This window comes from Drosophila takahashii, chromosome 3R (assembly GCF_030179915.1).
Source record: "Drosophila takahashii strain IR98-3 E-12201 chromosome 3R, DtakHiC1v2, whole genome shotgun sequence".
In the NCBI taxonomy this organism is placed as follows: Eukaryota; Metazoa; Arthropoda; class Insecta; order Diptera; family Drosophilidae; genus Drosophila; species Drosophila takahashii.
In genome coordinates, this window is record NC_091681.1 from 26679801 (window position 1) to 26700067 (window position 20267).

Here is a 20267-nt window from a genome sequence, read left to right on the forward strand (position 1 = left end):
ACTAACATATAACCCTGGACTCTCCTAGCGAAATTGTGGACATTGATGTGATCGAAAAGGATGGATTCTTCGACATTCTGTATGCGCTCAACGATCCCGGGGACTATGACATCAACGTGAAGTTCGGTGGCAAGGACATCCCGAACGGCAGCTTCTCCATCAAGGTAGCCTGAACTACATTTTCTTTCGAAACTCTCGACTTAACCAAACCAAAAAACAGACACAGCCAAATCTAGTCTAGTCTCAAATGGGAATTGTTGGAAATTAGCAATTATTTTAAAGTTTACCTATATCTAAACGTTTCTCTAGTCATTTAAGCCAGGTTGCAGCCGTTTAGAGCTCAGCCCCATCTACATTATATTCTAGTCAAGACCATTGTCATTGTTTTGTGTTTCTGTTCCGTGCGTCCCCTCAAATTGCTCTTAAATTTTTGTGTACATTTTTCATTGGGCTTCCCCGAAAAGAAAAACACGCAAACAATTTTTACATATGAATTAAGAGTGCTCAGCTAGAAGAATACGATTTAAGTGCAACATTGTAAAACATGACAACAAAAATAAAAAAAAAACTCAAACAAATACAAAAGAATCAACTTTTGGTTTGCTCACCAAACAAAATCGAAAATCTCTTACGAAAATTTTAAAATTAATTGCATGAAAATTGTTTCGTTCTCAAAATTATTTCTGCTATGCTACACTGCCAATTGCGCTTTGTTTTACATTATGCATTTAATGAACAATTATTCTTAATGCTTATTTGTTTGTAAGCCAGCTAGCCCTAGTCTATGTAAGTTGTTTGTGTGTGTTTCTGTATTTGATTGAAGACTGATCCGAACGCACCTAACACAACGAAAACCAAAACGGCAACCAAAAGTACTACAACTGGTCGCACTCACTTGACGCTTGAGCACAAATTTACCAAAAAATGTTAATTAATCACCGAATAATTGCTAATTTAACAACAATATTCCTAACCCACGTAGAGCATTTACTTTGCACTTGCCTAAAAATTCTATTTCAGCCGTTTCAGGGGGTTTGTCCTGTCCTGTAAGTAGAATGACGAAACCATTCACGTGCCATCTGCGCTGACAGCCTAAAAAATGAAGTGTCATAAATACTGGGCCACAATCATGGGACCTGACAGCCACAAGAACAATGCGCCTCAGGGATTTCGGGCATATTGCCCAAAATGAAATACTCTTGCTCGATTCGTGAACTCAAGATTAATTGAGTTGTCTGTTGTTTTCGCACAAAATTTATGTTTAACAGATTTGCACAATTAGCTGGCTGCAAAATTAATTTTATCCGCATTATTCAATTTGTAAAGGGAAACTTTGTTTGCGTCTATTTCCGACAAGAGCAACTTCATTATTTTGGGACTGTCAACTTGTCTACGTGATGTGCCGCACATAAAAAAAGCATTAATGTTTATTTAGAATCTTTCTAGACACATTTGCTATTAAATAATTATGTGTTTTTAACACACACATTTGCGGTTGATTAAGGAAAATACACACGTTTTTCTAACCAAAAGAAATTAAATATTAGTAATAGCTTAGTTTATATTTTTGAGAAAATAATTCCTATTGTCAAATTTTGAAAATTGTATTTCTTGTTATGTTTGCAGAAGCATTTGAAAAAATTTAAAAATGAGTGTGAAACATTTTTTTATTCCAAAAGATTTAGTAAATTTATTACATTTATAAGAACAAAAACAAATTATCAAAAAAGACTTTAAAATGATAGTCTTTTTAGGTTTCCAGAGCAGACAAACCAAGTGTTTAGATATTGCCAAGCTATTTTCAATATTTCTTCTATTCATTAGGACATCTTTGTTGGTACAGGGTGCTTCGTAGCACTTAAATTTAGACTGCTGCGACGAAATCACCCCAAAGACTTTTCCATCTACGCCACTGCAGTCTATAGAGGCATCTAAATAATTCCGGGGAGGAGGGCGGCGATGACATCCCACGCTGAATCAGCATGTTCTATTCGCTGTTTTTGTGATAGTTGCTCTGGTCGGCCGTTGATGCTTTCGGCAGGTTGCAACAAAATTAAGTATACGCCGTCTGTACCGACGACTGCGCCTGCATATGAAAATGAATTTGTATAGCCAGCCAGCGCACGAAATTCGCAAGTAATTAAAATAGGAAAATGAAATTATGTATAATGAAAATGGCGCAAAGTGTGTTGTGCTGATTTCTGCTGCCAACGCCAGTGGAAGCGCCATAAAGTGTGGCTAGAAGAAGACCGGAGGCCCGACACTACTAGTGGCAGCAGCTAGCTAGCCGATCTAGTCTAGTCTTAGTCATAGATTGTCCTGTACTGGTCGTTGTCGTGATCGTGTCGCAGCGGTAACTGGAAGTGGAAAACTCGGTGCGCAACATTCCCATTTTCCCAATTTACACTCCCCCGATTTGATGCTTGAGATGGATTTCCCGTCAATGGGCCGAATATATAGTATATGGACTCGGATTGAGATCCGTACTCGCTGATACACTGATGCAGATGTAGAGGAGGAGCCACAACTGTCGCCCACTGGCAATTCGATTTTCCTTGCTGGTCTATTGATTGGCCGTGCATTGGCGTACTTCTTATTAATAGCTCAAATATTTTATAGCGATTTGTATCTTTGACTTTTTCGATTTGGCCACGGATACGAAATGATTTCGATATATACAACGTATATAAAAATATAATTATTTGCTTATGTAACAGCTGCAATTGTGAAAATTCTTTTGCACAATCGTGCCCGCGTCAATCAATTTCACTTCCTCTCTAATAATTTCATTCGTGTATTGTATTGGCTTCCATAGTTTCACACTTTCAAGTTTCCCCATATCACTCAGTGTGTCCAGTTTTAATAATAAGCAGATCTCTCTCTATAGACGCGGTAGTTCTTCAATACTCACAAGTGCAAAGTAAATGGACCCGAAGTGTAACCCATTTCGGGCATTGTTCTCATTCTCCAGACTGCCATGCTAATGATCTATTGGTCGCTGGTTTGAGTGTGTGTTTGTTATATTTTTCCGAATTTTCTATCGAAACAAGTTTCGGCGTTCTTAATTTTCAATTTTATTTTCATTGACCTCAGGCTGTCGAAAGTATCGAACAATATACGCATAGTGAATATATCGAGGAGCACACGACCAAAGTGGTGCAGCAAACAACGCAGGTAAGAGCTGGAAAATAAGTCAAAATATAAAATATAAAGTATCCGTTGCTTTTTTGTAAAACGGTTTTAAAAAATTTTCCACATCCTTAGGAAATATTTAATTTACTTTTGAGGATACAAATGATAATTTTTTGTTCATTTAAATAGTTTGAAAGCTTATAATAGAATGTAAATTATTTTATAATATATATAAAAGCATGAAACTAAACATTTCCAGAGCGAGCTCGTCAACGGCAAATCGGAGATCACGTATCGCGGTGTAGCATTTGAGAAACTACCACTACCCACAACAGGCGGCAACGTTACAGGTATGTACAGCCCAAATTCACAAATAAATAAATCTTAAAAATAATAATAATAATAATATTTAAGTGATAAAATCAAGCCTCAGAGCACAAAAATAATCATTTGCGAACATAACGTGGCCTGCATAGCCATGCATTTAATTAAATCACAATGTAGAATAGTTTATTTAATCTAGAAAGTATTTATGCGCCATTTAAGCGGGCAACATGTATCTCATATTGGCAAGAATCTAGCGCGAATGAAGAAAAATATAAATATCATAGGTGTGCTATTGTCAGACGAAAATATTCGAGTGTCGTAAATCTCTGAAATGTATACAGAAATATAAATACTCAACTATATGTGTTTGCGATGCGGCGCATTTGGATGGGACACCATGGACCATGGACAAGTGGCAACGCACCCAAGTTTTGGGAAGGGGAAAAATAGACGGGCGAGTGACGGCTTATCAGGCTAAACGCTGACAGGCGACAACTTAATTAGACAATGCCTGTGTTCTGTATTCTGGGAGGTCTCTAGTATTTTGGCTGCATTTCTTGGCAATTTTTCATCTCACTTTTCATGGGGGATTTTCTTTTGTTTTCCATTCCGACACGTTCATTGACTGGGGCCACCGGCCACCACTTGTGACTCGTGGGAAAGTAATTGGGTATTTCATTCGGTGGAAGTCTGGTAATTACCTAAATTTATTTGGCCATTTTTGGCCTGACGAGCGATTTACGAGTTGCAAATCGCTGCACCGCAATTTAATGAACATTTTCAACATGATTAATGAGGTTTCCACCCTCTGCATGCAAATCAATGAACAGCACTTTGCACTTTCCTCTCCGTGCAAATATTTGGTCGATTTTTCACGCTTCCATGCAATTTTCAAGCATTTTCGCCGCTTGGCTAGAATAGGCTAGAATGGCTGATGATGAGGGAGGGATGGGGCTGTGCAGGATCCTGGTCATCATTAAGATCACAAGCCGCGCCACTTTTCATTTGGTGGTTTCTCCCACCAATCGTAGTGTATCTGGACCACGCCTCGTTGTGGGTTTTAGTTTTCTATGTCGCGCTCCATTTGCTTTGAAGATGGTTTATTGTAAATGATTCGTTTTGGCCAAATGACATAGATTTGTTGCGCATTTGTTGCATTGATTTTTCATTGCCCGTCAAATGAAAGGGGCAAAATTTATATAATTAACCAGGTTGAAAACCTGGGCGAATCAACAGTTTCTATGGTCTGGATAATTGTAAAGCTTTCGTATATTCTGTTGCCCAACCTAATAATAAATCACTCATTCGCAGTGGTATGTAAATTTTGATTAGTCAATAATCGCTGCCAAGTACTCATCATCCGAAAGATCAACAGAAATTTGATTGATTTTGGCCAATTGGTTCAGTTGTGTCCCAGCTAGCTGGCCATTTGCGATTTCGATTTCAAATCGATTTCCCATTGCCAAAGGCCATTACATAAGTATTGGATAAAAGCGTGCGGCTCATCGAATGGAATGTTTTCCACTTTAACGATTAATACGACATAATACGGATATAGAAACGAAATGATTAACACATTTTCGGCATACCAACCAGACTATATTTGTATTCTATGGGTTTTATGGCCGAATCGCTGCTTTCACGCCAATAAAATAAAATATAGAATTGTCTATATGTTTGTTCGATTTATTTTTAAACGCTTCCCGCCGGTTTAATGGTAAAATATTAATAAATTCTATGTCGTCTGAGCTGCAATAAGTAATAAATTTGATTTCCCCAACGATCCTCCATACGGCCTATATGTGCTGGGTATACCTACCAATGCTTTTGACCCGAAGTCCCCCTGTTTTTTTGCACCTTTCGAGTTCGAATCGTTCGGAATGGCAACTGTTAAACCAACACCAAGATCGAGAAGAAATTTATGCTAATACTTGTATATAAAATATATATACAGCACACATAGGTTCGGGCGCATAGCAAATATTTCCAATTTTCTATCTTTTTATCTTTCATATGTCGTTCATTGGTCCGATCTCTTCTCCTGCCTTATAGCAGTCGGCCATATTTTCGAAAATCCCCGACATTATTGGTATGTGTGTGGGATGCTGCGCTGCTGCTGCGCTGCTTTTGGGCCACGGCAGCAGACGCATCTTGGTGGTAGGAACCGATGTGCTTTCATATTTTGGCCTTAATTTCGATTTGGAACTGTCGATGTTCACTTGAAATCGGGACGTGGAGACGCGTGGACCTACAAACCGTCGCTGGCAATTAAAAAAACACATACAAAACACAAAGCGATCGCAGTCAAATGAGACATACATTAATCAAATAAAAATTAATTCAAGTGCACAGCAATCGATTGCCAGGACTCTCTAGCCAGTACAGGACATTCGCTCAAAGAGCCCTTAAGATCGTTCGCAATTTAATTGTAAATACCATTATATAACCTTCCTAGTCGATTGCCCAAGTGTGAGTGTCCAAATCAATAATTTTCCATTCCGATTCGAATATCTTAGTCTCAGTCTTTCTTATGGTTCTAGGCCAGCAAGGATATGTTGCGTATTTTGTGCCAAAATCTATTTTGATTGAAATTTTCATAGCATATCCTTGCTGTTTGCTTGGCCAATAGTCGAACAAGAAGTTTTTGTTTCGTTGTTAAATTAAATTGTTATAAATTTTAAGTGTCTTTTTTTGCAAAACCAATCGCGTGCGCTTGCCGATTTAATCCACTTGTTTGAACCAAAATCGAATTACGGGAAAATGCACTTCAGTTGGTTGACGGAGAAACCGCCCACGCCGCTAGCCACCTGGGCCGATCACTCGTACTTCTTCCGGCCGCAATACTATAAGGTGACCGTATCCGAACGCGATCATCCGGAGCGGACGAACGTTTACTTCAATGAGACCATCATACCGGAGAACCAAGGACTAAATGGTTCAGATTTTATGCCATTGAATTTCAAATCATCGTTTTCAATTGTAACACATCAAGGTAAATTTCGCCAAATTCTGGAGGGCCAAAGGAGTTGAGTGCCTTTCGCTGCTTGATTCTTGACGCTTTGCCAAAAATCGAAATGACGTCCATAATGTCACATGCAGCCACCGAATAATCCTGACTAAATCCCCAAGAATTTTTCATTTGTGTTAATGACAAAACTGACACCAAATTCATATTCAAATTCGCATTCACATTTACATTTTCAATTCAATTCAAAGCGCGGTCAAGCGCCATCCGGGCCCACACACAGAAAGCACTTTGGACGGACTGGGCGAAAGAATTTTGAATTATTACCCAAAAGTCCCCCGGATGGATCTCGTCCTCCTCTGGGGCCCCCAAGGCCCCGTAGGCATTTGTCTGCAAATTATTTTCTATGATTTATTATCAGAAAATGCAACAAAGCGTAAAATTCGTTTGGCTTCTTCCACATGCAATTTCTCAATGGTTGCGTATTGGGCACCGTGATGATAGTTTACACTGATCAACGAGACTCTTTTTTTCCCAAGAAAATGTCAAGAATTCACCTCGATTTCTATAAAAATACTAAACCAAATATCTGAAAATATTCTTTAAAACATAGTGAAACATTTAATTAAAAGAACTGACCACCAAATAAAAAATGTAAATAGTTGTTTGGTGTTGATAATTCCTTCTAAAGCTAAATCAAACTTTTTTTTAACAGGTTTTCGCCTGTATCATACCTAAACTTTTTATGATAATGTTATGTTTTTTAAGTAAACCATTATTCATCTATTATTTCCTAATCGATGTTTTACAATTAAATGGTTTTTTAACGTACAATTAGAATAATTAAAACTTGAATTTCAAAAATTATATATAGTAGAAGTTACAATAAATGCAACTATATATTCATTAGGGACTTTTGGAATTTACTTACCTGCTGACTTGTGTAAGACTTTATCCGCTATGCGCAAATGGCAAACTCTCGCTGATATATCGAAACCATCGTTGGCCTGCCCATGGCGGCCTGAGAGTCATTAAATCTTTCATTTGTATTGCCAGCGTCCATTAGATGCGAAAGATGTCGTGGCCACCGCCTCATCCTCATACCCATCCCCATTCCCATTTCGATTCCCGTCCGCAGTCGCAGTCGTATCTCATGCTTCAATGGGCGGCGCTGGCAGGTGATCGAGGGCAAAAGGGGGTCAGGAGGGGCGGCGGACGACGGACAGCAGCAAATGTTCAAACATAAATAATCATATTTTCATTTTTTTTTGGAGGGAGGGGTCTTTGAGATATATATTCAAGCATAGTGGATAAAGTTGTCTTGGCAGCCGCTCTTTTTAATACATTCAATTTCTCAAGAATTTTTTATGAAAAGCTTTCTTTCCATCAAATGCCCGCACTCGACACAATATTTTATCGTTAATTTGCAAAATTCCGTTTGAGCATTTTTCGAGTTCCCCTTTGAATTTTACAAGTCATTAAAATCGGCTAAGCGAGCAGCTGAAGACAACTGGTAAAATTATGCTAGAAATGTTCATTAATAAACTCGAAAAATGTATTTGATTTGAAAAGTCATTGCCTTGCATATTTCCTTTAATTGTTCTTCATTCTGTAAAGGTTCCTTTCATTTTTGCCCCCCATAAGTTGGCTATAAATTTTTGCCATTCTTCTCTTGACAGATTCTTCAAAGACACGTTAGCATTTTTCTTTGGCAGCCATTGTCTTTGGTTTGTTGGAGGTGTTCAGTTTTTTTCACGTATAGTGTCTTGTTTTAAATTTTGTGGGGCACGCGACACGATCTGCTGATTTATCTGTGTTTACCGTCTTTGTGTTTTGTTTAGTCTTGTGGCCGCAAAAAAGAAATGCCCATTAATTCTGATGGATCAAAGCTAAGCGGAATTTTATTCCGATGAAAGTGGAAAGCTTAGTGGCTTCTTTGAACATATTTATGATCGGTTCGACATCATATTTTTTGGCAAAATTAAATGCTTTTTTAATAAAATAAAATTTACGACATTGATCATGTGAAGTGTCAGCACATGTCTTAAATGAACTGAAAATTTATAGATTGATAAATAAATTTTGATTAAAAACATAAAATAAGGGTAGTGTCCTCCAGGTGATTCACCGGGCTCTATATCGTCACCAAATATCTTAATTCATTTAAATAGGTTTATTTTTTGTCAACAACAACAGACTTTTTCTTTTCTAACTAATGATCCCCTGAGAAGAATATTTTGACAGCAAAAAAAACCATTGGAATTTTGTTTGTATATAAAACCTCTTCCCGAATTTAAAAATACCGAGAATTAAATATAAATTCAGACACGTGCATAATAAAGTCTTTCCAAATTGATCGTTCCAGCACATAGGAGCATATTGGAGTATAAATAGATTTTTATGCATTTGTGACATATACTTACTCTAGATAGGTGAGGGCGGAATGAGAACCTATGGTCGTGGCTATATAATGTTCTATGTGGAGCATATACACATGTGACTGGGAAACATATAAAGTGTGTCCTATATTTGACCTCAACGAAATTCAGGAACGATGTTGTTTTTATTTTTCTGGCTTGATGGCGTGGGAAAGTATAAAAGCAATTGTAGGCGTTGGTGGAAATTTCTTTGGAAAGCCAAAAGATTACTAGCCACTCAGTCGATGCACAGCAATCGTTCAGTTGAGAAGTGATTTGGACTCCGGGTCCCCAAGAGCTAAGGATTATTAAACAAGGATACTACTCATCCAGACCAGCCAAGAACTATCCTTTCACATATATTTGTGGGTGTGTCTCTCTAGCAGAGGAAAAGTACGTGGAATAATATAGTGAATAAAAATACGAAAGCTAATAAAAATAAATTTATCGGCTTATTAGTAAGAGTGTTTCTCAGTTATATGATATCCTGTTCGGAAACTTTGAAAAACTTTTGGAATTTATTCGAGGCAAATAACATTCGTTCCAATTAATTTACTTTTCGTTGGGGCACAGAAACAACATGGTCTTCGATCTTTAGATCTGTGCAGAGAACAGAAATAGATTTGTGGAATAAAAAATGGCACGCAAATTCGAACATAAAAATGAAATTATGATTTTTTCAAACTTGTGGCTCTCGCCCACGCAAATTATTTGAAAAATGCTTTGGTGACATAATTCAAGCGTATACAAAACACATCCATTAAATGGTCTTCAAATAGAGTTTTCGATCGCCTGGGTTTTTTGGGGTACTGTACTTTTCGAACTATCTAAGGGAAATATCTATAAAATTTCTACAGATCAAAGTCTGCCCGAGTAATATATCCAAGTTCTGAAATTATTATCATAAACATTAATAGGATATTTGTCCAATTTGATAGAAAACCTTATGTTAGTAAATATATGATGGTTTTTTCTTTGAGGTTGTAATAACTAGATTAATATTAAAGTATTTAAAGACAGTTTCTAATACATCATTATTTAAATTCCTATTAATTTCCAGCTGAAGTCAGAATGCCGAGCGGTAAAGTAGACAAACCCGTGATCCAGGACAACCGTGATGGTACCGTCTCGGTGAAGTACGATCCCCGCGAGGAGGGATCCCACGAGCTGGTGGTCAAATACAACGGAGAGCCCGTGCAAGGTGAGTGGCTAAGAAATCTCAAGTATTTCTAGAGTCGCTAATTTCTATTTACCCACAGGATCTCCCTTCAAATTCCACGTCGACTCGATCACCTCCGGCTATGTGACTGCCTATGGACCTGGCCTGACCCACGGAGTGACCGGTGAGCCGGCCAACTTCACCATCTCCACCAAGGGAGCCAGCGCCGGTGGCCTGACCATGGCCGTCGAAGGACCCAGCAAGGCTGACGTAAGCGAGGGATCCTCTACCAGAACTAGAACCATTTATAAATAGAATCTTTGAATTTCAGATTAACTACCATGACAACAAAGACGGCACTGTCTCCGTGCAATACCTGCCCACTGCCCCTGGCGAGTACCAGGTGTCCGTTCGCTTCGGCGACAAGCACATCAAGGGATCGCCGTACTTTGCCAAGATCACCGGCGAGGGACGCAAGCGCAACCAGATCTCGGTGGGCTCCTGCTCCGAGGTCACCATGCCCGGCGACATCACCGACGACGATCTGCGCGCCCTGAACGCCTCGATCCAGGCGCCCAGTGGTTTGGAGGAGCCCTGCTTCCTGAAGCGCATGCCCACGGGCAACATTGGCATCTCGTTCACGCCCCGCGAGATTGGCGAGCATTTGGTGTCGGTGAAGCGTCTGGGCAAGCACATCAACAACTCCCCCTTCAAGGTGACCGTGTGCGAGCGCGAGGTGGGAGACGCCAAGAAGGTCAAGGTCACCGGCGCTGGCCTCAAGGAGGGTCAGACGCATGCCGACAACATCTTCTCCGTGGACACGCGCAACGCCGGCTTCGGCGGCCTCTCCGTCTCCATCGAGGGTCCCAGCAAGGCGGAGATTCAGTGCACGGACAAGGACGACGGCACTCTGAACATCTCGTACAAGCCCACCGAGCCGGGCTACTATATTGTCAACCTAAAGTTCGCCGATCACCACGTCGAGGGATCGCCCTTCACCGTCAAGGTGGCCGGCGAGGGCAGCAACCGCAAGCGCGAGAAGATCCAGCGGGAGCGCGACGCTGTTCCGATCACCGAGATCGGCAGCCAGTGCAAGCTGACGTTCAAGATGCCCGGCATCACGTCGTTCGATCTGGCCGCCTGCGTCACCTCGCCCAGCAACGTGACCGAGGATGCAGAGATCCAGGAGGTGGAGGATGGCCTCTACGCGGTGCACTTTGTGCCCAAGGAGCTGGGCGTGCACACGGTCTCGGTTCGCTACTCCGAGATGCACATACCCGGCTCGCCCTTCCAGTTCACCGTGGGTCCACTGCGCGACTCGGGCAGCCATCTGGTCAAGGCCGGAGGTTCGGGACTGGAGCGCGGCGTCGTCGGCGAGGCGGCCGAGTTTAATGTGTGGACCCGTGAGGCTGGCGGCGGTTCCCTGGCCATTTCGGTGGAGGGTCCCAGCAAGGCTGACATCGAGTTCAAGGACCGCAAGGACGGCAGCTGCGATGTGTCCTACAAGGTCACCGAACCGGGCGAGTACCGCGTGGGTCTGAAGTTCAACGATCGCCACATACCCGACTCGCCCTTCAAGGTCTACGTCTCGCCGGATGCCGGCGATGCCCACAAGCTGGAGGTGCAGCAGTTCCCGCAGGGCAACATCCAGGCCGACGCCCCGTACCAGTTTATGGTGCGCAAGAACGGCGCCAAGGGTGAGCTGGACGCCAAGATTGTGGCTCCCTCCGGGACGGACGATGATTGCTTCATCCAGGTGATCGACGGCGAGATGTACTCGGTGCGCTTCTATCCGCGCGAGAACGGCATCCACGCCATCCACGTCAAGTTCAACGGCGTTCACATACCCGACTCGCCGTTCAGAATCAAGGTGGGCAAGGATGTGGCCGATCCGGCTGCCGTCCATGCCAGCGGCAACGGCCTGGACGAGGTGAAGACGGGACACAAGGCGGACTTTATCATCAACACCTGCAACGCGGGCGTCGGCACTCTGGCCGTCTCCATCGACGGTCCCTCCAAGGTGGCCATGGACTGCACGGAGGTCGAGGAGGGCTACAAGGTGCGCTACACCCCACTGCTGCCCGGCGAGCACTACATCACGGTGAAGTACAACAACATGCATATCGTGGGCTCGCCGTTCAAGGTGAACGCCACCGGCGACAAGCTGGCCGATGAGGGCGCCCAGGAGACGTCGACGGTGATCGTCGAGACGGTGCAGAAGGTGGCCAAGGGCGGCAAGAACACGGGCGTCCATCTGCCCACCTTCAAGTCGGATGCCACCAAGGTGGTGTCCAAGGGCATGGGCCTGAAGAAGGCCTACATCGGCAAGCAGAACCAGTTCAGCATCTGTGCCACCGATGCGGGTGAGTTGACCTCTCTAGGATTATAGCTACAAAATATTTATACCCGTTACTCGTAGAGTAAAAGGGTATATTGTATTCGTGCAAAAGTATGTAACAGGGAGAAGGAAGCGTTTGCGACCCTATAAAGTATATATATTCTTGATTAGGATCACTAGCCATGTCCGTCTGTCTGTCCGTCCGTATGAGCGCCGAGATCTCGGAAACTACAAAAGCTAGAAGGTTGAGATTTTCCACACATATTCTTGGGCTTCCTACGCAGCGCAAGTTTATTTCAGCCGAGTGCCACGCCCACAATCGGCCACTAAGAATTTTAAAATGTGTCTGGAGCCCACGCCTTTAAAGATTTCTGAGAAGTATAAATGCAATTTTATTGTGCATATTAATACCTATCGAAATGTAGAAGAAATTTTTCAAATCGAACCATTCGTTAAAAAGTTATGCGCAATCAAAACTGTATATATCCATCTCCCTCGCACTCCCTTTAGCCGAGTGACGGGTATTAGATAGTCGGGACACCCACCCGACTACAGCGTTCTCTCTTGTTTAACTTGCATTTATCGTTTCAGGCAACAACATCCTGTACGTGGGCATGTACGGACCAAAGGGACCCTGCGAGGAGTTCCACGTGAAGCACGCGGGCCACAACAACTACAATGTGCAGTATCTGGTGCGCGACCGCGGCCAGTATGTGCTCCTAATCAAGTGGGGCGAGGAGCATATACCCGGCTCCCCATTCCAGATCGATGTGTAGGGCGCCATATATAGCCTATATAGCCGGGCATATGTGTACGTGTAGATATATGCTTCGCATGATGTGTATGTGTGTGGGCGCGCATGTTCCAGGGTCAAAAGTCGTGTGTTTCTTGTTTTCATCATAACGCTCTTTGTTTAATTTTAATTTCTTGATTTATCAACATATTTTAGGTAAGTTTTTGTTATTTGTAAATACATACATGGAAGGACGAAGCTTCTGTCTTTCGACGCGCCATTTTGCACTCTATAAATTGATCTTACGTTTTATTTGTTTTCTTGTGAATACATCAAATTAACAATAGCCGATATGAATTTTGATAAACTTCATGGAAACGAACTTAAACACAACTTTTCGACACACAAGAATTACTATTGCAATGCGAATAAATCTCTTAAACAATTATTTAATACTTAAGCGAAAATTTATGATGATTATATTGATTATGACGTATTATGTTTTCTATTATCACTATCGATCATGTAATTTACGTGAAATAAATCAAAACTCAAAAAATAAACTACAACAATATTTCTAATATTTCCTTTTAGAAGGGATGTGTTTAACACCGCATATAAAACCTTAGTTTAGTCTATGAAAAACTAAGTTTAAGCTTAAGATTAACTAGCCACCAGACTTCTTCTCAAGAACGCTGTACACCGTTCCGTATCGGTTTATTTGCTCGAAGATGTCATCATCGCTGGCGCTGGAACTCGAGAGATTGGCGAGGCTCTGGGCATCCTGCGGAGCAGTCAGGGCGGCGGCCAATTGCGGTGTGGGCTGGTAGTAAACCGAGTGTCGGCTGTCGAAGCTCCGGCTGCCGATGTGGTATTTCAGGTACTTGCGAGCCCAACGATCGCCGATAAACTTTCCGAGTCCCTGCTCGGTCAGCGTGAAGTTGGCTTCGCCAGGTGTCGAGGAGCTGTGCAGAAGGATGCCCCGCTTGGTGAGCTTGAAGGGCGGAGGTACAGGATCTCCGGCAACTGGTGGCTCACAGCAAGTGGTGGACGTGACCACCGTGCAGTCAGGATCGCCGCCTGTGGCGCTGGCCACATCACCCGAACTGCCCGGCGGAGAACTCGAGCTGTTCGTCGCCGACTGCTCCTCTGTGGTGCTAACGGCGGCCACCCTTTTGACCGCCCTTCTCCTGGTCAGCACACGCTTGCAGGCCGTGTCGTTGGCCAGAGCTGTGGAGTTGCAGGCCACGCTTTGATTGTTGAACACCGCCAACGATTGTTCGGCAGGCGACTGTTCTTGCTGTTCCTTGGAGGCCTGTTTTTTTGTTTTCCGCCGCTTCTGTTGTTCCTCCTTGTACGAAGACTTGGACAAAGCCAAGGCCCGCTGCAGCTCCTCTTCTGAATCGCAGGGCTTGTCAAGCTTTTCCCTTGGAATGTCTTCTCCGGCCTTTCCTTCACTTGAATTTTGTTTTTTGGGATTCGGTTTTTGCTGGGAATCGGGTGCGATATTTGGTGTCTCCTCCTCGATATTCGGCAACTCTGTAGTAGCAGCAGAATTAGTTTTCTTTTTCGTAGTAGCAGCAGAAGTAGTTTTCTTTTTGGCCGAATTCCGTGTCGTCTTTTTGACTCCCGGAGTAGACGTCTTTGCAGCTGACTTATCGATTGTATTGGCTTTTCCTGAGGTCTTCTTCGCTTTTCCCTTTCCTTTCTTCTCTGAATTACAAGAGGATAATGAAGAGTTTAGGGTTATAACTTCTGGGATCTCCGCCTTTTCCTCGGAAGTTGGAATCGTTTTCTGTTTGGTAGTTTTCTTCACAGCAGGACATTTTGACTTTTTGTTGGCCACAGTGAAACTCACAATGCGCTTCCTTTCTATCACTTCATCGTTGCTTGAATCGGAAGATTCGCTTTCGATACGTCCATTAGATTTTTTAATATGACTGGATGCCTTGTCCTTTTCTCCTAAAGAGATTTCCTTTTCTTTGATGAGGGAAGCCGCTAAATCCTCCTTTGAATTTTTCTTTGATCCTGATTCCACTGGTTTCGAGTTGGAGTTCGAGTCGGCTTCTTTATCTTTGATTTCTGCAGATTTCAATGGTTCTGCTCTTTCGTCAGTAGATTCGATTTCAATATTAGCAATATTTTCAGCTAAGGGCATTTTTGAAAGGCAATTGTTTTCTTTTCCAATGACTATTGGCAAATTTAAAGGAGTTGCCGGCATTACCGCATTTGGAATTTGATTTTCAGCTAAGCCCACCTTCTCCGAGAAACTCATTAAGCGTTTCGGTTTCTTTATTTCGCCTTCGCTTAGATCAGAGGATTCGCTTTTCGGAAGTGCCAATTTTTTACTCCTGCTAGCTGGAATTATTTGAAGCACGTCTGCTGATCGAGTGGGCGGCTCTTCTTCTTTGATTTGTGGCAAACTCTTAGGATTAATAGCCTTCTTTGCAGCCTTTTTCGCGGAGGAAGCTACATGAGTTGTCGTCTTACTCATCGCCTTTGTAATTCGAACTGGATTTACTTTTCTGCGCTCTGAGTGGCAGAACAATTCCTTCCTCGGCGGAATGTTATCTTCACCGGAAGTGTCACTATCGAACATTTCCGTGTAGTTAGCCTTGGATTTAACCAACTTGGAAGCGGAGGCAGCCTTCGTTTTCAGTAATCTCTGCTCGTGGCACTTGGATCGAACGGATTGGGGGCTTGCTTTCCTAACCGCCACCATCTGCTTGTGCTTCCTGGTCTTGTCCTGCTTCCCTGCGCGCAAGGGACTGCTGCGGTTCTCCACCACCCACTCCTCCGTCGAGCTATTCGCAATGTGAACGAAATTCGAGCAGAGTCGGTCGCTGTTGCAGCAGCTGCACTCGTTCTCCGGCAGCCTGGGTCGCAGGTCCATCTCCACGTCGAAGGTGCGATGCTGCCGGTGATGCATCGTGTGCATGGTCCGCGATGCCGCCTGGCGGTGGAGATACTCGCGTTGGTCCCGGCCATACGCGCAGTACTGGTAAGCGCTCCTGGACAAAGCTTGATGTCTGCGGCACGAGTGGCAGTCGCAGCCAGCGAACGATGGATCGTCCTCACTGCTGGAGGACGAGTCAAAGATCCAGGAGTTGTTGCGCCGCTTGCGCAGATGCTTGCGCCTCCCGTGATGGCCACCGGAGTAGGTGCAGTGCATCGGCGTGGAGGCCAGGTAGGCCAGCTTGCGCTCCTTCTCGCGCCGGCGATGCAGCAAGGCCTGCATGTGATGGCGATGCTCCTGCTCGTCATCGTACGCGTACTTGGCCCTCAGTTCGTCCCGCTTGTGCGAGTGCTTGCGGTACATCTTAATGGTGGTGAGGTTTGGGTTCTTATTGGTCATGTGGGCGTTGCGCCGGCGGCTCTGCTGGATGTAGCGCGCCGTGTCGATGGAGTGCAGCGACTCGTCGCTCTGGTCCGAGATCGAGTTGCCGTGGGCATGGGCGTTTAGGTAGACGCTGTTGTGGCGCCGCATCCAGTGGCCCACATGGTGTTCGATCTGCTTCTCATCGAAGGTCTCCAGGATTCGGTCCAGGCCCGCCTCCCGCCACTTGCGCTTGTGCTCCTCGACGACCGGCACTGTCTGATTGAGGATCTCCTCGATCTCCACCTTGCCCTCGTTGTCCTCGCCGGCGCAAAGCATCATGGTGAGTTCCGCCACGCTGCTGGCATTGATGTGGCCCAGTTCCAGCTTCGCTTCCGTCCCATTTTCCTCCTTGGCCTCCTCCTCCTCGTCCTGCAGGTCGGAGTTCTCGTCGTCGCCGTGGAACAGTTTATCGAACTCCGACACATCCATCTCTAAACCGTCATCCACTGTGGAGAAATCCTGCAAAAAAGCAATCCTTTAGAGAGACGCCATTTGGAACGCCAACGGACTCACCTTCACAATGCTCGACCAGGCCTTGGAGCGCTCGTAGACCAGCGCCTCCAGCTTTTCCTCGTTCACCAGTGCGTGCGACATGGCTGCCGGGTCATCAGCTCTCGGAATAAGTGCTCAGATGCGGTGGAAAACTAAAAAAAATAGCTATAAACACTAAAAACACGAAACTAAAATGCAAAATGGCTGTGGCGTTGCCATCAGTATGACCGTAGCCAGAGCGCCAAAACATACCAAGCTGCAGTTGTAGTTAAACTCAGAATTAACCCTCTGAAAATCAGTCGGTTTCTGTTTGTGACTGAATTTTTGAAAATTTGTATCCCAATTTGATTTATTTTATATTCAATTTTTAAATTTTTTTATTCCCGCATTTTGAATATCTACAATTCAAATATACGGCAACTTCATGGCAGAGTTGCCAGATCAACTCATCGCCAGTGCTGCCCATTCCGCTTCACCGCGCCATATTCAAATGCTGATTTTTGTGGGGTTTTTATTCTGAAGTTATATATGTTTTACATTAGATTAATATTGCAGATAAACAAACGAATACATATTGTATGCTTAAATAACTGTTCAATTGAAATACATGTACATCGCTCCCGCTCCTCCGTTGGCCACTTAATGTCGGAATATGTTTCGCTCTTGTCTCGTTCTCGTTAATAATGTTGTTGTGTATATAGTAAAGTAGGTTTCTTGGAATCGGAATTGGCTACGGCTACAGCTACGGGCGCCAGCTACTTGCGGTTGCGTATGGCTCGGTCCATGATCGTATTGATGCGCGTCTCCGAATATCCCGGAACGAGCATGTGGATCAGCTCCTTCATGAACAGGTCACTCACGCCCGGGCTGGAGCGTTCGGCCAGCTCGAATACGGACTTCAGGTCGCCAATGTCGCTGCCCACGCCCAGGTTGCGTCCACCAGATCCTCCTCCGCCGCCTCCGGATCCACCGCCGCCCGAATACTTTCGCTGGATGTCGGTCAGCACGGGGAAGAGGAAGTTGTTCAGACAGGCGCTGTTCGTCTGGACTTGGCGTTGTTGTCCCGTTGTCCCAGTGTGCTGCTTGACATGGCTGGTGGCCACCACATGCTCCTCGTGGCCGTGGTTGTTGCTACTGCTGCTGCTGGCGGCCAAAGCGGCGTTAGTTGCATGGAATGATTCACGTTGGCTGCTGCGACGCTGCTGCTGCTGCTCGGCAGGCGATGGAAGCGGCACCGCGGACTGCAGGGAGGCGCGACGATCCTCAACCTGATCCAGGGGGCCGGAGGAACGCGACTGGCGCAGCTCCGGCTTGGAGCTCGAGCGCTTCTGCTGCTGCAGCTCGTTGGCCGACGAGGAGCTGGTAACGCTGCTCGGCAGTGGAGCTGCATTCAGCATGGTGCTGGTGGCATGCTTGTTGCTCAAGTTGCTGATGTTATTGTTGTTGATGTTGCTGTTGCTGCTGCTGTGGTTGCTGTGGACGTTGTGGCTGTTCTGGGGGGGCAGGGCGGATGCGGATGCGGAGGCGACAGCCTCGCTGGCTGTGATGACGGACACGGAGGAGGAGGAGACTGACGCCGATACAGAGGACGCTGAGGCGGCAGGCTGACCACCTGGCGAGTGTGTGGTCTGCATTAGCTTCTGCATGGTCAGCTCGTGCTCCTGCAGCTGGAAACTGTTGACGCCGGCACGCGGAGCACTGTTGATGTGCAGCCCCTTGACGGTCATGATCCAGGGCTCGTCCTGGCTGCTGCCGCCCTGCTTGGCATCCGAGTCCGAGTCCGAGTTCTCCGACTCCGTTTCGCTCTCGTCGCCCTTGGACAGCTTCCACTTCTTGAAGCGATCGATCAGGTCGATAAGGTAGGCGTTCTTCTTGGCCTTCTTGATGAACGGGTACTTGAGCAGCTCCTTGGCCGTCGGCCTGTTCTCGGGATCCTTGTTCAGACAGGCCTCGACGAAATCCTTGAACGACTTGGTATAGTTGCCCGTCAGCTGGGGCGGATTGTTCTTGGGGATCAGGAAGAGCACGCGCATCGGATGCAGCTCCGAATTGGGCGGCTCGCCCTTGGCCAGCTCGATGGCCGTGATGCCCAGCGACCAGATGTCCGCCTTGGCGTCGTACTGCGACTGCTTGATCACCTCGGGCGCCATCCAGAAGGGCGTGCCCACGAAGGTGTTCCGCTTGGAGGTGGTGTTGGTCAGCTGGCCGGCGACTCCAAAGTCCGCCAGCTTGACGTCGCCCTGCTCGCTGAGCAGCACATTGGCCGCCTTGATGTCGCGATGCAGCTTGCGCTCCGAGTGCAGGTAATCGAGGCCCTTGAGCACCTCGCGCAATATGATGCCGATGTGCATCTCATCGAAGGAACCGGCCTTCATGAGATCCAAAGCGGATCCACCGCCCAGATACTCCATGATGATCCACAGCTTGGTGCCCTTGAGGAAGCTGCCATAGTACTTGGTCACGTACGGCGAGTCGCACTGCGACAGCACCATGATCTCCTGCTGGATGTCGTCGATCTCATCCTCGGCCTCCTCCAGATCGATGATCTTGATGGCCACCACCTGCTGGGTGCGATTGTCGATGCCCTTGAACACCTCGCCGAAGGAGCCCTTGCCGATGCGCTCCTGCTTGGTGAAGATCAGCTCGGGATCGACTTTCTCCGTCCAGGACATGCTGGCTATCTATTTTGCTACTTCCCACTTCGTGGCTCTTCGCTCTTGGCTCTTGGCTCTCTGGCTCTCCTCCACCTCCTCCTTCTCCTTCGCGACTCCCTGGCTGCTCCGCTGGCTATCGACTGGCGTGTGGAGTGGACCCCTCTGGACTGAACTGTTCTGCGGGCAATCTGCTGGCTTTGCTTCGCTGCGGGGGCACTTGACTAATAATTTTTCAGTTGGTATCTCATCTAATCCGAGAAATCTCTTCTCTCTTTTTTTCTACCGATACGGTAGCTATCGAAGAAGAAGCAGCTTATCGATAGGCTGATAAAAAACGCCTCTTGAAATCGAAGAAGAAGAGGTGTATCGATAGGAGGTAAGAAGTGGCACCACTTTTGTTTCTTCACTTTCCAACATTGTTCGGCGCCAATATTTGAATTACAAAAAAAGGAATGTTTGTCCTACAGACTTCAGTGATTTTAATTGTACTATTTAACCATTATTCAGTAAAAATTAAAAGTATACTCCATTCTAAAGACTTTTTTCTCATAGAATTGCGAAACTTAACCTTAATAATTTCAAAGAATGAGCAATTTCATGTTTGTTTTAAGGTGATTTTAAAATTTTAAAAAACATTCGTTTTTATATTTTAACCAAATATTGTTTATTAG

At 45.1% G+C, this 20267-nt stretch overlaps 3 protein-coding genes across 12 annotated transcripts in view; 1 reads left to right on the top strand and 2 right to left on the bottom strand.

Annotated features, from left to right (window-relative positions):
* cher (filamin protein cher) overlaps positions 1–13645 on the top strand; it is a 34779-nt gene extending 21134 nt beyond the window's left edge. For 7 of the 10 annotated variants that reach the window (XM_017137485.2, XM_017137486.2, XM_017137489.2 and 4 more), the window contains 7 exons: positions 29–164; positions 3094–3174; positions 3392–3482; positions 9902–10042; positions 10101–10270; positions 10332–12363; positions 12930–13645. In XM_017137485.2, the coding sequence (XP_016992974.2) occupies positions 29–164; positions 3094–3174; positions 3392–3482; positions 9902–10042; positions 10101–10270; positions 10332–12363; positions 12930–13114 (2836 nt within the window). In that variant the 3' untranslated portion in view covers positions 13115–13645. Of the gene's footprint in view, positions 1–28; positions 165–3093; positions 3175–3391; positions 3483–5788; positions 5929–6141; positions 6452–9062; positions 9235–9901; positions 10043–10100; positions 10271–10331; positions 12364–12929 lie in introns of those variants that run through there. The other 3 variants (XM_017137490.3, XM_017137491.3, XM_017137493.3) reach the window with 3 other exon arrangements.
* Positions 13631–17333, bottom strand: cal1 (chromosome alignment defect 1). Its single transcript, XM_017137494.3, has 3 exons — positions 17195–17333; positions 16964–17094; positions 13631–16909 (listed from the first exon to the last, which is right to left on the bottom strand). Exons 2-3 carry the CDS (start codon positions 17042–17044, stop codon positions 13739–13741), a joined length of 3252 nt encoding a protein of 1083 aa, XP_016992983.2. The 5' UTR covers positions 17045–17094; positions 17195–17333; the 3' UTR covers positions 13631–13738.
* Positions 17334–17438: 105 nt separating this feature from the next.
* Positions 17439–19901, bottom strand: GckIII (Germinal centre kinase III). The gene has a single exon (XM_017137530.3). It carries the CDS (start codon positions 19612–19614, stop codon positions 17698–17700), a length of 1917 nt encoding a protein of 638 aa, XP_016993019.2. The 5' UTR covers positions 19615–19901; the 3' UTR covers positions 17439–17697.
* Positions 19902–20267: the final 366 nt, after the last annotated feature.